At 40.7% G+C, this 13,202-nt stretch overlaps 1 protein-coding gene across 7 annotated transcripts in view; it reads left to right on the top strand.

Moving 5' to 3' along the window:
- Positions 1–13,202, top strand: part of FBXL2 (F-box and leucine rich repeat protein 2) — a 113,033-nt gene that overhangs the window by 19,100 nt on the left and 80,731 nt on the right. For 4 of the 7 annotated variants that reach the window (XM_032594633.1, XM_030330137.2, XM_032594632.1 and 1 more), the window contains exon 1: positions 946–1,038. The exons of the other annotated variants lie outside the window; for them this stretch is intronic. In XM_032594633.1, coding sequence (XP_032450524.1) covers positions 967–1,038 — 72 coding nt within the window. In that variant the 5' untranslated portion in view covers positions 946–966. Of the gene's footprint in view, positions 1–945; positions 1,039–13,202 lie in introns of those variants that run through there. 7 annotated transcript variants of the gene reach the window in all.

The following is a 13,202-nucleotide window of genomic DNA, read 5'->3' as shown; positions in this document are numbered from 1 at the left end:
TTCCATTACCCTGTCTTTTAGATTGCTGATCTAGTCTGTATCCTCTAATCTGCTGGTATTTTTCATTTCAGTTGTTGTATATTTCAGTTCTGACCGGTTCTTTTTATGTTTTCTGTTTCTTTGTTGAAATTCTGACTGAGTTCATCTACTCTTCTCTCAAATCCAGTGACCATTACTTTGAACTCTTTATCAGGTAAATTGTGTATCTTCATTCATTTGGCAATTCTTCTGGGGTTTTATCTTGTTCTTTTGTTTGGAACATATTCCTCTGCCTCCTCATTTTGTCTGAGTCAGTGTATCTATGTATTAGATGGGTCAGCTGTGTCTCCTGGTGTTGAAAGTGGGGGCCTTATGTAGAAGGCGCCCTGTGGTGCCCAGTCACACAGTCTCTCCTGGCACTCTGGGGGTGTCTTCTGTGTGGACTGCACACTCCTGTTGTGGCCAGGCTGCCACTGCTGCAGGCGTGCTGGTGGACAGGGCTGCCTGCAATGACTGTCTGTGACCGCTACAGGGGCGTGGTGGACAGGGCTTGCCCCAGCGGGGCTGGTGGAGAGGCCCGGCTGTAGCTGCTGCTGTGGCTGTGCTGGTGGGTCAGGCTGGCTCCCTCTTTTTCCCCAAGGTGGGAGTCACTCTGGAGGAGTGCTGATCCTGCCCGGGGTCGCCTGCTGTGTGTGGTGGGGGGGGGGGGGCGGGTTTGGGGGGGCATCTGCTAGGGCAGGTCCACAGGGGAAGTCCGGGGGAGGCAGGTGGTGCTGGGAATGTCGATGGAGGGTGTCAGAACTGGTTCCCACAGCATGACGCAGCTCGACTGGACGAGGGCGAGAGAAATGACAGCCACCAGCACGTCCCTTCCCATAGAATGTCCTTACAGATCCCGCTCCTTCACATCCTAAAATTAGCCTGTGAGTCTCCTTCGTGTGTCACCCAGGCCCTGCTGCCTTCAAACTGCTGCTCCTCTGTCTTGGAATGAGAGCTACGTCATGCAGGCTCTTGAAGAGCACAGACTTGGTTTCCGGGAGCCCTCTGACTCTCGCCGAGGTAAGCCCTGCTGATGTTCAAAGCCGGACAGTGGGGGCTTATCTTCCTGGCGTAGATCCGCAGGGCTGGGAGTGCCCAGTGTGGGGCTTGATCCCCTCGCTTCTCCATGCCCGTGATATCCCTGCTGTTTGTGGGTCACCATGCTGGAAGTTTCATTCCTGACCGTGTCCTTGCCCCTCCCGCCCTGCTCTGTGGCCTTCTCTTCATGTCTTTAGCTGTGGAAGATCAGTGCTGCCAGTATTCAGGTCACTTTCAGAGTGAGTTAAATTGCATGTAGTTGTTGCCTTGGTGTGTCGTGGGAGGAGGTCAGCTCGGGTTCCCCCTACTTTGCCATCTTCTCAAGCATTTGAGATTGCAAATGGGATTGTTTTCTTAATTTCTCTTAACTGTTTATTATTAGTACACAGAAACACAGCAGATTTCTATATATTGATTTTATATCCTGCAACTTTACTGAATTTATTAGTTCTAACAGGTTTTTGGTCAGGTCTTTAGGGTTTTCTGTATATATCATGTCATCGGCAAATAGTGAGTTTTACTTCTTCCTTTCCAGTTTGGATTCTTTTTATTTCTTTTTCTTGCTTAATCACTCTGGCTAGGACTTCCAATACTGTGTTGAATAAAAGTGGTGAGAGTGGGCATCTGTCTTGTTTCTCAGAGGAAAAGCTTTCAGTTTTTCACCGTTGAGAGTGATACTGGCTGTGGGCTTGTCATACATGGCCTTTATTATGTTGAGGTACATTTCTTCTGTACCCACTCTTTTGAGAGCTTTTATCCTAAATGGATGTTAGTTTTTTCAGGTGCTTTTTCTGTACCTTTTTAGATGATCATATGATAATTATCGTTCATTTTGTTAATGTGACTTCTCACATTGATTTGTGGGTGTTGCATCCCTGAAATCCTACTTGATTGTGGTGTATGATCCTTTTAATGTATTAGTGAATGCAGTTTGTTGGGGATTTTTGCATTTACGTTCATCAGGGATATTGGCTTGTAATTTTCTTGTGGCATCCTTGTCTGGTTTTGGTATCAGGGTAATGCTGGCTTTGTAAAATGAGCTTGGAAATGTTCACTTTTCTATTTTTTGGCAGAACTTGAGAAGGATTGATATTAATTATTTCCGTTTTGATAGAATCCACCAATGAAGCCATCTGATCTGGAGTTTTTGTTTGTTGGGAGTTGTCTGATTTAATCTCCTAACTAGTAGGGAGTCTGTTCAGATTTTCTGTATCTTTGTGATTCAGTCTTGGTAGGTTGCATATTTCTAGGATTTTATCATTTGTTTTACGTTGTCCAGTTTGTTGGCATATAGTTGTTAGTAATCTCATATTTCTTTGTATTTCTGTGGTATCTATTGTAACATCTCTTTCATTTGTGATTATATTTGCATCTCTTTTTTTTCCTGATGATGAGCTTGGTTAGAGGTTAACTTATCTTTTCAAAGAAACAGCTCTTGGGGCACCTGGGCACCTTGGGGCACTTAACAGTTGGTTAAGTGTCCAACGTAGCTCAGGTCATGATCTCATGGTTCGTAGGTTTGAGCCCCACGTCAGGCTCAGTGCTGACTGCTCAGAGCCTGGAGCCTGCTTCAGATTCTGTGTCTTCCTCTCTCTCTGTCCCTCCCTTGCTTGCACTCTGTCTCTCTCTCTCAAAAATAAATAAACATTTAAAAAATATTTTAAATCAAGGACACAGCTCTTAGTTTCATTAACTTTGTAAATTACTGTTTTTTACGTACAATATCTGACATGAAATAACATTATGGACATGCAAAGAAACAAAATATCAGGAGAAGAGATAAGAGAAACAAAGCCAGTGAAGGTCCAGATGTTGAACATGAACAGAAGATATTAGCAGGAAAATGGAAAACTATAAAAAGAACCAAAATGAAAAATGTGTCAGTTACAGTATTCATTTGATGGCCGTAATAGTAGACTGGACACAGTCAGCAAACCCCAAGCAAGATAAATACAAAGAAATCTAAACTTAGGCAAGTCATAGTCAAGTTGTTAAAAACCAGAGATTTTTATAAAGGTAGAAAAGAAATAATACATAAATGGAAACAATAATATGAATGATAGCTGACATCTTTTCGGAAAAAATGCAGACCAAAGGACAATGGTATAACTTTTTAAAGTGATTTTTTTTTTTTTTTTAAGGCACACATGCTCACTTGGAATTCTATATTTAGGAAAATGTCTTTAAAATGCAATAAAAATAAAGGTATTTTCTGGGAGACAAAACCAAAGACAATTTGTCTGTAGCAGACCTATATAATAAGAAACATTAAAAGAAGTATTTCAGTGATGAAGGGAAGTGATAATAAAAGAAGCTTAGATCTGAAGGAAGGAGTGAAATACACTAGGAAGGTAAATGTAAGATTAAATGATTGAAACATACGATCAAAAGATTATGCCCGCATAAAGCAAAAATAATAGCAATGTATTGGATACTTAGTGTAAGAAGTAATATATATAACTATAAATGCAAAACATATGAGGAAATTAAGTTTGTGATAAGTTAAAGATGCACTTTATAAACACTAGAGCAAACGTTAAAAAAAAAAGATACGCAGCTGTGAGCCACAGCTGAATCCACACACTAAAAGAAATTGAATGATATTGCTTTATCAAAAATTAGTCATGAAAGCAGGAACAAAGTACAAGACAAATGGAAGATAAATATCAAGATGGTAGACAAAATGAATCAAATCAAAAAGTACATTAAATACAAGTAAGCCATATACTCCAGTTAAAAGTTAGCGATTGTCAAACTGGATAAAATAGCACGGCTCAACTATGTGCTGCATATAAGAGGCACTTTATTTTTTTAAGTTTATTAATTTTGAATGAGTGAGCATGAACAGGGGCAGGGCAGAGAGGAGGACAGAGAGAATCCCAAGAAGTCTCCAGGCTGACAGTGCAGAGCCCGACATGGAGCTCAGTCTCATGACCATGAGATCATGACCTGAGCCAAAATCGAGAGTCGGATGCTCAACCGACTGAGCCACCCAGGCACGCCTGTAAGAAACACTTTAAATATAAAGGCACACCAAGTGTTCATCAATGGATTAATGGATAAAAATGGCATGAGATACAAATATAGATATATCACATAATGGAATATCATTCAGCCATTAAAAAGAATGAAGTCTTGCCATTTGCAACAACATGGCTGGAGCTAGAGAGTATAATACTAAGCAAAATAAGTCAGAGAAAGACAAACACCATATGATTTCAGTCATATGTAGAATTTAAGAAACAAAACAGATGGACAGAGGAAAAAAGAAGGAGACAAACCAAGAAACAGACTCTTAGCTATAGAGAACAAATTGATAGTTACTAGAGGGAACATAGGGGGATGGGTGAAATAGGTAATGGGGATTAAAGAGTACACTTACCATGATGAGCACTGAGTAATGTATAGAATTGTTGAATCACTAAATTGTACACATAGAATTAATATACAATAAACTATGCTGGAATTAAAAAAGCAAAACAATGTGATTGTGTGTGTGTGTGTGTGTGTGTGTGTGTGTGTGTATAATTACAGTAAGTGATAAACCACACTTATTGTGGTGAGCTTTTGTAATACATGTAATTCTCAAATCACTGTCTTACACCTGAAGCTCATATCTGTTTAAAAGATAAGACTTTCTGTTTTTAATGGAGTACTGTGACTCTTCACAAAAATATTACTGAGGAGGATCAAAGATGATGGTGGAGTAGGAGGACCCTAGGCTTTTCTCGTCCCATGAACGCAACTAGATAATTATAAAATCATCGTAAATACTGCCAGAAATTGGCCTGAAGACTGATAGAACAAACTCTACAACTAAAGGGAGAGAAGAGACCACTTTGAAGAAGGTAGGAAGTGCAGAGACGTGGTTTGAGGGTGAAATGGATCACCAGTGCTTTAGAGGAGAGGGAGCAGTGGTCGTGGACAAGGACAAGAGAGAGAAGAGAACACATGGAGAACAGTTCCCCAAAGCCACTGGTCTGGAAAATGAGAGGGGTGGAATTGCGTGAATTATTGCAACCAGTAGGGCCTAAAGTCTGGAGTTTTAAAGTTCAGTGGGCTTGGCTGGGATAGAGCCAGGAGGGCACTGCCCTGCTCCTGGAGAGAAGGCAGGCAAACATCTGGGGGCAGACAGTGCGGAAAGAGCAATCTGAAGAACGCGTAGGTCACACAGCGGGGAGATTATTCACTTGTCTCGGAGAGTGTCTCCGGGAGATAACGCACACAGAGATGCCTCTCCGGGGACGGGGGAGCTGGCTGGTTGGTGCCATTTACCTCCCCCACCCCTCATAAACAGAGCATAAACACAGAGCCACTGGTAGGAGGCAGTGCAGTGCTGACACTGGCTGGCTAACTTGCTGACACCAAGCCCCGGCTCCTCCAGCACTGTGGTAGGACTGCCCTTCTTAGTCTGGCTTGCTTCAGTCCCAGTGTGGTGGGCCCCTCTCCCAGAAGACCGGCACAAATCATATCTTCCAACCAGAGAGTTCTTCAAGGCCTCAGTTCTAGTGGAAGTAGCATCAGGTCTCATTTAACAAGCAGACCATGGGGCGCCTGGGTGGCGCAGTCGGTTAAGCGTCCGACTTCAGCCAGGTCACGATCTCGCGGTCCGTGAGTTCGAGCCCCGCGTCGGGCTCTGGGCTGATGGCTCGGAGCCTGGAGCTTGTTTCCGATTCTGTGTCTCCCTCTCTCTCTCTGCCCCTCCCCCGTTCATGCTCTGTCTCTGTCTGTCCCAAAAATAAATAAACGTTGAAAAAAAAAAAAAACAAAAAAAAAAAACAAGCAGACCAGAGCACACTTAGTTAAAACTCGCCACATTCAGGCCAGAGACCCAACACTGCCCACAGCGGGCAAGGAGAACCTCTGTAGGTGAGTAGCCTGAAGGATAGAGCAGCCAAAACACAGCAGCAGAATGCACGCAGCATATACCAGAGACACTCTCTGAAGCACCAGGCCCTGGCCACTGTATAACCTCTTCTTCACAAGACCGTTACTTTCAGGAACAGGAGATATAACTGGCTTTTCTAACACAGAGAAGAAGGCAGAGATTTCTACAAAATGCCAGGATGGAGGAATTTATCCCAAATGAAAGAATAAGATAAGGCCGTGGCCAGAGACTAAGTGAAACATATATAAATAACATGCCTGATGGAGAATTCAGCACATCAATCATAAGGATACTCACTGGGCTTGAGAAAAGAATAAAAGATGTCAATGAGACCAGTTCCTCGGAGGTAAAAGAGTTAAATAAGAAACAGGTGAAGAATGCATTAAGTGAAACTGGAAACAGGCTTGATGCAATGAATAGCAGAGAAACGAATTAGTGACCTAGAAGACAAAATAATGGAAAACAATGAAGCTGAGGAAAAGAGAGAAAGAAGAGCTATGCAACATGAGAATAGGGACTCAGTGACTCATCAAAGGTAATAACATACAGGAGTTCCAGAGAGAGAGAAAGGGGGGAAGATTATTTATTTCAAGAAATAATAGCAGAAAACCTCCATGATCTGGGAGAGGAAACAGCCAAATCCAAGAGGCCCAGAGGACTCCCAGCAAAATCAACAAAAGCAGGCCAACACCAGACCTGTGGTAATTAAATTTGCAAAATTTCGTGATCAAGGAACCATTGTGGAAGAGAATATACTTGGTATGATTTCAGTCTTCTTGAATTTGTAATATTTGTTATGTCTCTTTTTATGTGATTTAACCAGGTGATGTTTTGTGTGTACTTGAAAATGTGTTGTATTCTCTTTTTTTTAAGGATGGAATGTTTTATATATACATATATACAATATATATAATATATAATATGTATTATACATATTAGACATATAATTATACATACATATTATATATTATATTATATATTACATATACATATATATAATATACATATATATTATACATATATAATATATAATAATATATAATTATATATATTGTATATACGCATCAAGCAAGAAATGTCCATGTTGAAAAAAAATAACTTTAACTGAGGGTACTCATTAATATCAGAGGGGAAGTGAGTAGGGGGATGGGTAAAATGGGTGAAGGGTATTAAAAGTACACTTTTGGTGAACACTGAGTAATGATATATAGAATTGTTGAAGCACTATATTGTATACCTGAAACTAATACAACACCATGTGTTAACTATATTGGATTTAAGTTAAAATCTTAATTAAAAAATAATAAAAGGGGCACTTGGCTGGCTCAGTTGGTAGAGCATGTAGCTCTTGATCTTGGGGTTGTGAGTTTGAGCCCCATATTGGGTGTAGAGTTTACTTCATTAAAAAAACATTAAAAATTTTCTTTAACGTTTATTCATTTTTGAGAGACAGAGACAGAGTGTGAGCAAGGGAGGGGCAGAGAGAGAGGGAGATACAGAATCCAAAGCAGGCTCTAGGCTCCGAGCTGTCAGCACGGAGCCCGACACAGGGCTTGAATTCATGAAACGCGAGATCATGACCTGAGCTGAAGTTGGATGCTTAACTGACTAAGCCCCTCAGGCGCCCCAATTTAAAAAAATTTTTAATAAAACATGAAAAATATTAAAGAAGTAGATTAATTGAACACTAGGAAATATTGTTTGGTTGCTTTAAAGATCTATATAACACGTCTTTCACAACAAATATAAAACTTTGAATCTATAGCAATAATCTAGAAGATTTTATTGTATATTCAGGAATGTTATATACTAAAATGGCCACAACAACACAGCATAGGGAATATAGTCATATTCTTGTAATATACGTCATGTTGTAATGGCATTGTATGGTGACAGATGGTAGCTGCAGTTGTGGTGAGCAAAGCATAGCATATAGAGAAGTTGAATCACTTTGTTGTATACCTAAAACTAATGTCACATTGTATGTTAGTTATACTCAAAAAAGTTTTTAAAAATAAAAAACAAAATGGACTCTAAGTTTGAAAATACACACACACACACACACACACACACACACACACACACACACACACATATAAAGCCACAGACTGCAAGAATAAAAGGATGAAAAAGATGCAAAAATCAGAAGAAATCTGGTGTTGCGGTATTAATATCAGTCAAAGTAGATTTTGGGGCAAGGATAATTTCTAGAAAGAAAGGACATTTCATAATGCTTAAGGGTTAATTCATTAAAAATACATAATAATCTTAAATGTATATACACCTAACAAAGCTTCAGAATATATGAAGCAAAACTCAGCAGAATCCAAGGTGGAAAGAAACAAATCTACAATCATAGTTTTAAATAACACCTCTCTCTTACTAATTGATAGAAGTTGAGGATCAAGAAAACTCAGTAAGGATATAAAAGATTTGAACATCACTACCAGTCATCTTGACATAATTCACACTTATCTAATGATTTACTTCAGAATATAGAAATAGCAAAATGGTAAAAGTAAGTCCTTCCTTAATAGTAATCACTTTAAATGTAAAAGTATTAAGTATAAAAGTGATCATTATATTTTGATAATTCCTCAAGAAGTTATAAAAATTACAAGGATACATGCACCAAACAACAGAGCCCCAAAGTATGTGCGGCAAACTGACAGAATTAAAGGAAGAAGTAGACAGTTCTACAATAACAGTTGGAGATTCCACAGTCATCATCGTAACTATTATTTGTTGAGCACTCTCTATTTGCCTAGACTGTTCTAGCCATTTTACGTATATGAATTCATTTAACTCACAGCATCCCTTGTGGCAGGTTCCATTCCCCATTTTAAAAAGAGGAAATCATGGCATAGAAAAATGACATACCCAAGGTAACAAAGGAGTATGTGGCAGAACCTGGATGATAGATTCTGTAAATTAAACTTGGTTCTTAGAGATGTTCTATTCAAACCTCCCACTGAAAGAGGGATTCTTTTCTTCAGCATTCCTGGTTCTGTGATCCACGGGAGCACTGTGGATAGAGCATCACTGCTTGAAAGAGTAAAACATTCTAGTATGGGCTATTCTAATTGCTAGACAGTTCTTTCCTATGCTGAGTTGAAATCTTGTAACTTTGATTTACTCGTCTTTGTAATAACAGAAAATAAGCCTATCCTTCTATCAGCTATTGGGGTACATGAAGATTGTCATGGTGTCATTCACCACCATCCTCAACACCACTTGGACATGTCAATACCATACTTTCAGTGACAGGGCAGTTAGATGGCAGATCAGTAAGTAGATAGAAGACTTGAACACGCTGTAAACCAAATAGACTTACTGGAGATATATAGAACATTCCACCCAACAACAGCAGAAGACGTATTCTTCTCAAGTGCACAAGGAACCTATTCCTTTTTTTTTTTTTAATGTTTGTTTACTTTTGAGAGAGAGACAGAGTGTGAATGGGGGAGGGGCAGAGAAAGAGACACAGAATCTGAAGCAGGCTGCAGGCTCCAGGCTCCGAGCTGTCAGCACAGAGCCTGATGTGGGGCTCAAACCCACGAACCGTGAGATCGTGACCTGAGCCGAAGGTGGGCACTTAACCGACTGAGCCACCTAGGCACCCTGGAACCTGTTCCTATTCCTATAGAACCTATCCTGTTCTCCAGGGTAGATCTTATGTTAGGCCACAAATATAGTTTTAAAAGATTGACATCAGAGAACTCTGACCACAATAGAATGAAGCCAGAGATAAAAAATAAAAAAGAAGGAAAAGTGGAAAATTCAGATATGTTGGAATTGAACAGCACACTCTTATACAACAAATGCGTGAAGAAATAGAAAGGATTTTAGAAAATAATTTGGGGTGAATGGAAATGAAAACAACATATCAAAACTTAGAGCTGCAGTTAAAGCAGTGATCACAGGGAAATTTAGAGTTGTAAATGCCTACATTAAAAAGAAAGGGGGCACCTGGGTGGCTCAGTTGGTTAAGCATCCGACTCTTGATTTCAGCTCAGGTCATGATCTCACAGTGTGTGGGATTGAGCCCTGCATCAGACTCTGAACTGACAGCACGTAGCCTGCTTGGGGTTCTCTCTCCCTCTCTCTGTCTGTCCCTCCCCTGCTCACATACCCCTGATCAAGGTATCTCTCTCTCTCAAATAAATAAACATAAAAAAAAAAACACCAGGAAAGATTTCATATCAATAACCTAACTTTACATTTCAAGGAACTAGTAAAAGGTAAATTATCTGGTTAACACGGTGCTTAATGGGGCATGGAGTACACAGGCACTTAATAAATGTTAGTATCTCACTGTCAGAAGGTGGAGGCGGGTCAGATTGAGAAGATTCTCCAGACTGAGAAGTCACTTTAACGTGAAAATCAAAGCAAACCACTCCATGCCACTTACACAGAGTTTTGTTCAGGGTCCCTTATGGACAGGGTATCGGGCCAGCAGGTGGAGGGAGGATCCAGGGCGCTGCACCGCCATTCTCCACCCGGCTCGGACCTCAGCCCTTATCGAACAAGGGGCATGGTGGTGTGGTCACAGGGTAGTTATGTAAAGTGAGTGCTAGTTACCTTCTGCACACCAGTCATCTCCACTAGTTATCTGAAGCGGCGCCGTCTCTGTACCGGGGGGAGAACAAGACGGGGGCCTGTGGCGGAGTCTGTAGTCAGCACTCCGGTATGCACATACACATCGCTAAGACTGATCATTCAACGTACGTTGCAAATGAATGTAGGATACTATTTACAGCACTTTCTACTTCTGCAGTTTGCCTTGATGGATTAGGACACATGTGGGTGTTCTAAACCATGAGAATTCATGATAGCCTCGCTTTGAGTTTCATGGAGGAAGACTTTATTAATTATAAGGGAAAGGGAATATAAAGAGCTAAACAACTGTAGTGAACATATATAGAGAGAGAAGTATAGAGAAGAACAAAGAAAGTTTACTACCTCAAATTGGATACATACAATATGCACCCTTCTGGCTGGGGAAGCCCCATGGTAAACAGCCCGGCTGGGGTCCCGATTGCGTGTCCTGGGAAGAGTGTCCTCCCCTGAGGTGAGACTTCCAACTAGCTATTCCTGCCAGGGTAGTCGATATACTATCCGCGTGTGATTTGTGGCTAGTTATTATGTTTGCTTACGTGCAGTCCTGAGCGAGCTATTTTTCCTGTTTCTTTTATAGTATCTCGCAGTCTTTTTTTTTTTTTTTTTTAATATTTTATAATTTTTTTTTTCAACGTTTATTTATTTTCGGGACAGAGAGAGACAGAGCATGAACGGGGGAGGGGCAGAGAGAGAGGGAGACACAGAATCGGAAACAGGCTCCAGGCTCCGAGCCATCAGCCCAGAGCCCGACGCGGGGCTCGAACTCGCGGACCGCGAGATCGTGACCTGAGCCGAAGTCGGACGCTTAACCGACTGCGCCACCCAGGCGCCCCTGTATCTCGCAGTCTTAAGGGCGTTTGCATATTCCTCTTCCCTCCCTGGTCCATCCCAGGGGGCCAGCTTGGTCTGGCTCAAGGAGGAATGTGAGGCATATTAATCCCTCGTGGCATCGGGAACAGAGGGGCCAATTCTGACCCCTAGAAAAATATAGAGTCCAAGCCCACAAGCCCACCAAGCCCCCATGATGGCATATCATGGCTCTGGGCAGAAATGCATGACAAGTCACATAAACAGCTTCTAAAAAAAACAGTGGGCTTTTAAATCCATCTTTTAAATTGAGATATTATAGGGGCGCCTGGGTGGCTCAGTCGGTTGAGCGTCTGACTTCGGCTCAGGTCATGATCTCACGGTCCGTGAGTTTGAGCCCCACGTCGGGCTCTGTGCTGACAGCTCGGAGCCTGGAGTCTGCTTCAGATTCTGTGTGTCCCTCTCTCTCTGCCCCTCCCCTGCTCATGCTCTGTCTCTCTCGGTCTCAAAAATAAATAAAAACATTAAAAAACATTTTAAAAAATAGAGATATTATACACGTGCTGTGAATTTCACCCATTTAAAATGTACAGTCCCGTGTGTTTTAGCATATTCACCAAGTTGTGTCTTTGTCACAACTGTCTAATTCAAGAACGTTTTTGTAACTCTAAAAAGAAACTCCATACCCATCAACGGTCACGCTAGTCTTAGTTGACCACTAATCTATGTTCTTTCTCCATGGATATGCCTTTTCTGGATGTTTAATGTAAATGAAATCTACAATGTGTGGCCTTTTGTGTATGTCGTTTTTCACGTAGCACAGTATTTTCAAGGATCGTTCCTGTTGTAGTATATCAGTACTCTGTTCCTTTTATTGCTGAATAATTTTCCATTGTGTGAATATACCACATTTTGTTTATCCATTTATTAGCTGTTAACATTTGGATTGTGTTCACTTTTTTTTTTTTACTTACTATGAGTAGTGCTGCTGTGAACATTCATGTACCAGTTTTTGTGCAGAAACGTGTTTTTGTTTCTGTTAGGTAGGTACCTGTGATTGGAATTGCTGATTTATACGGTAGCTCTGTGTTTAACCTTTGAAGAACTGCTAGACTGTTTTCCAAAGTGGTTGCACCATTTTATGTTCCAGTTTCTCCACATTCTTGCCGTTATTGTTTTGTTTTAGCCATCCTTGTGGCTGTGAAGTATCTCCTTGTGGTTTTGATTTGCCCTTCCCTAGTGACTAATTATGCTTAACTTATTTTTATGTGCTTATTGGCATTTGCAGATCTTTGCAGAAATGTCTATTCAGATCTCACGCCCTTTTTTTTTTTTTTTTTGAGAGAGAGAGTGTGCGAATGCACACGTGAGCGGGGGAAGGGAGAAGGAGAGGGAGAGAGAGACTCTTAAGCAGGCTCTATGCTCAGGATGAGATCATGACTTGAGCTGAGATTCAAGAGTCAGATGCTTAACTGACTAAGCCACCCAGGTGCCCATCATGCCCATTTTTAACTGGTTTATTTTTCTTTTTGTTCAATTGTGAGAGTTCTTTGTATATTCTGGATGTAATTCTCTTATCAGATATGTGATTTGCAAACATTTTTTTTCCTATTTTATGCATTGTTTTTTCACTTTCTCAGTGATGCCCTATGAAGCACAAAGGTTTTTTAATTTTGATGAAGTCAAATTTATCTATTTTTTCTTTGATTGCATGTACTTTTGGTGTCACATCTACAAAACCATTACATGCATACAGGTCACCAAGATTTATGCTTATGTTTTCTTTTAAGGGGTATAGTTTCAGCTCTTATATATTTTTTTAGCTCTTTGA

Source organism: Lynx canadensis, chromosome C2 (assembly GCF_007474595.2).
Source record: "Lynx canadensis isolate LIC74 chromosome C2, mLynCan4.pri.v2, whole genome shotgun sequence".
Lineage (NCBI taxonomy): Eukaryota > Metazoa > Chordata > Mammalia > Carnivora > Felidae > Lynx > Lynx canadensis.
This window is presented reverse-complemented; position numbering and strand designations above follow the sequence as displayed.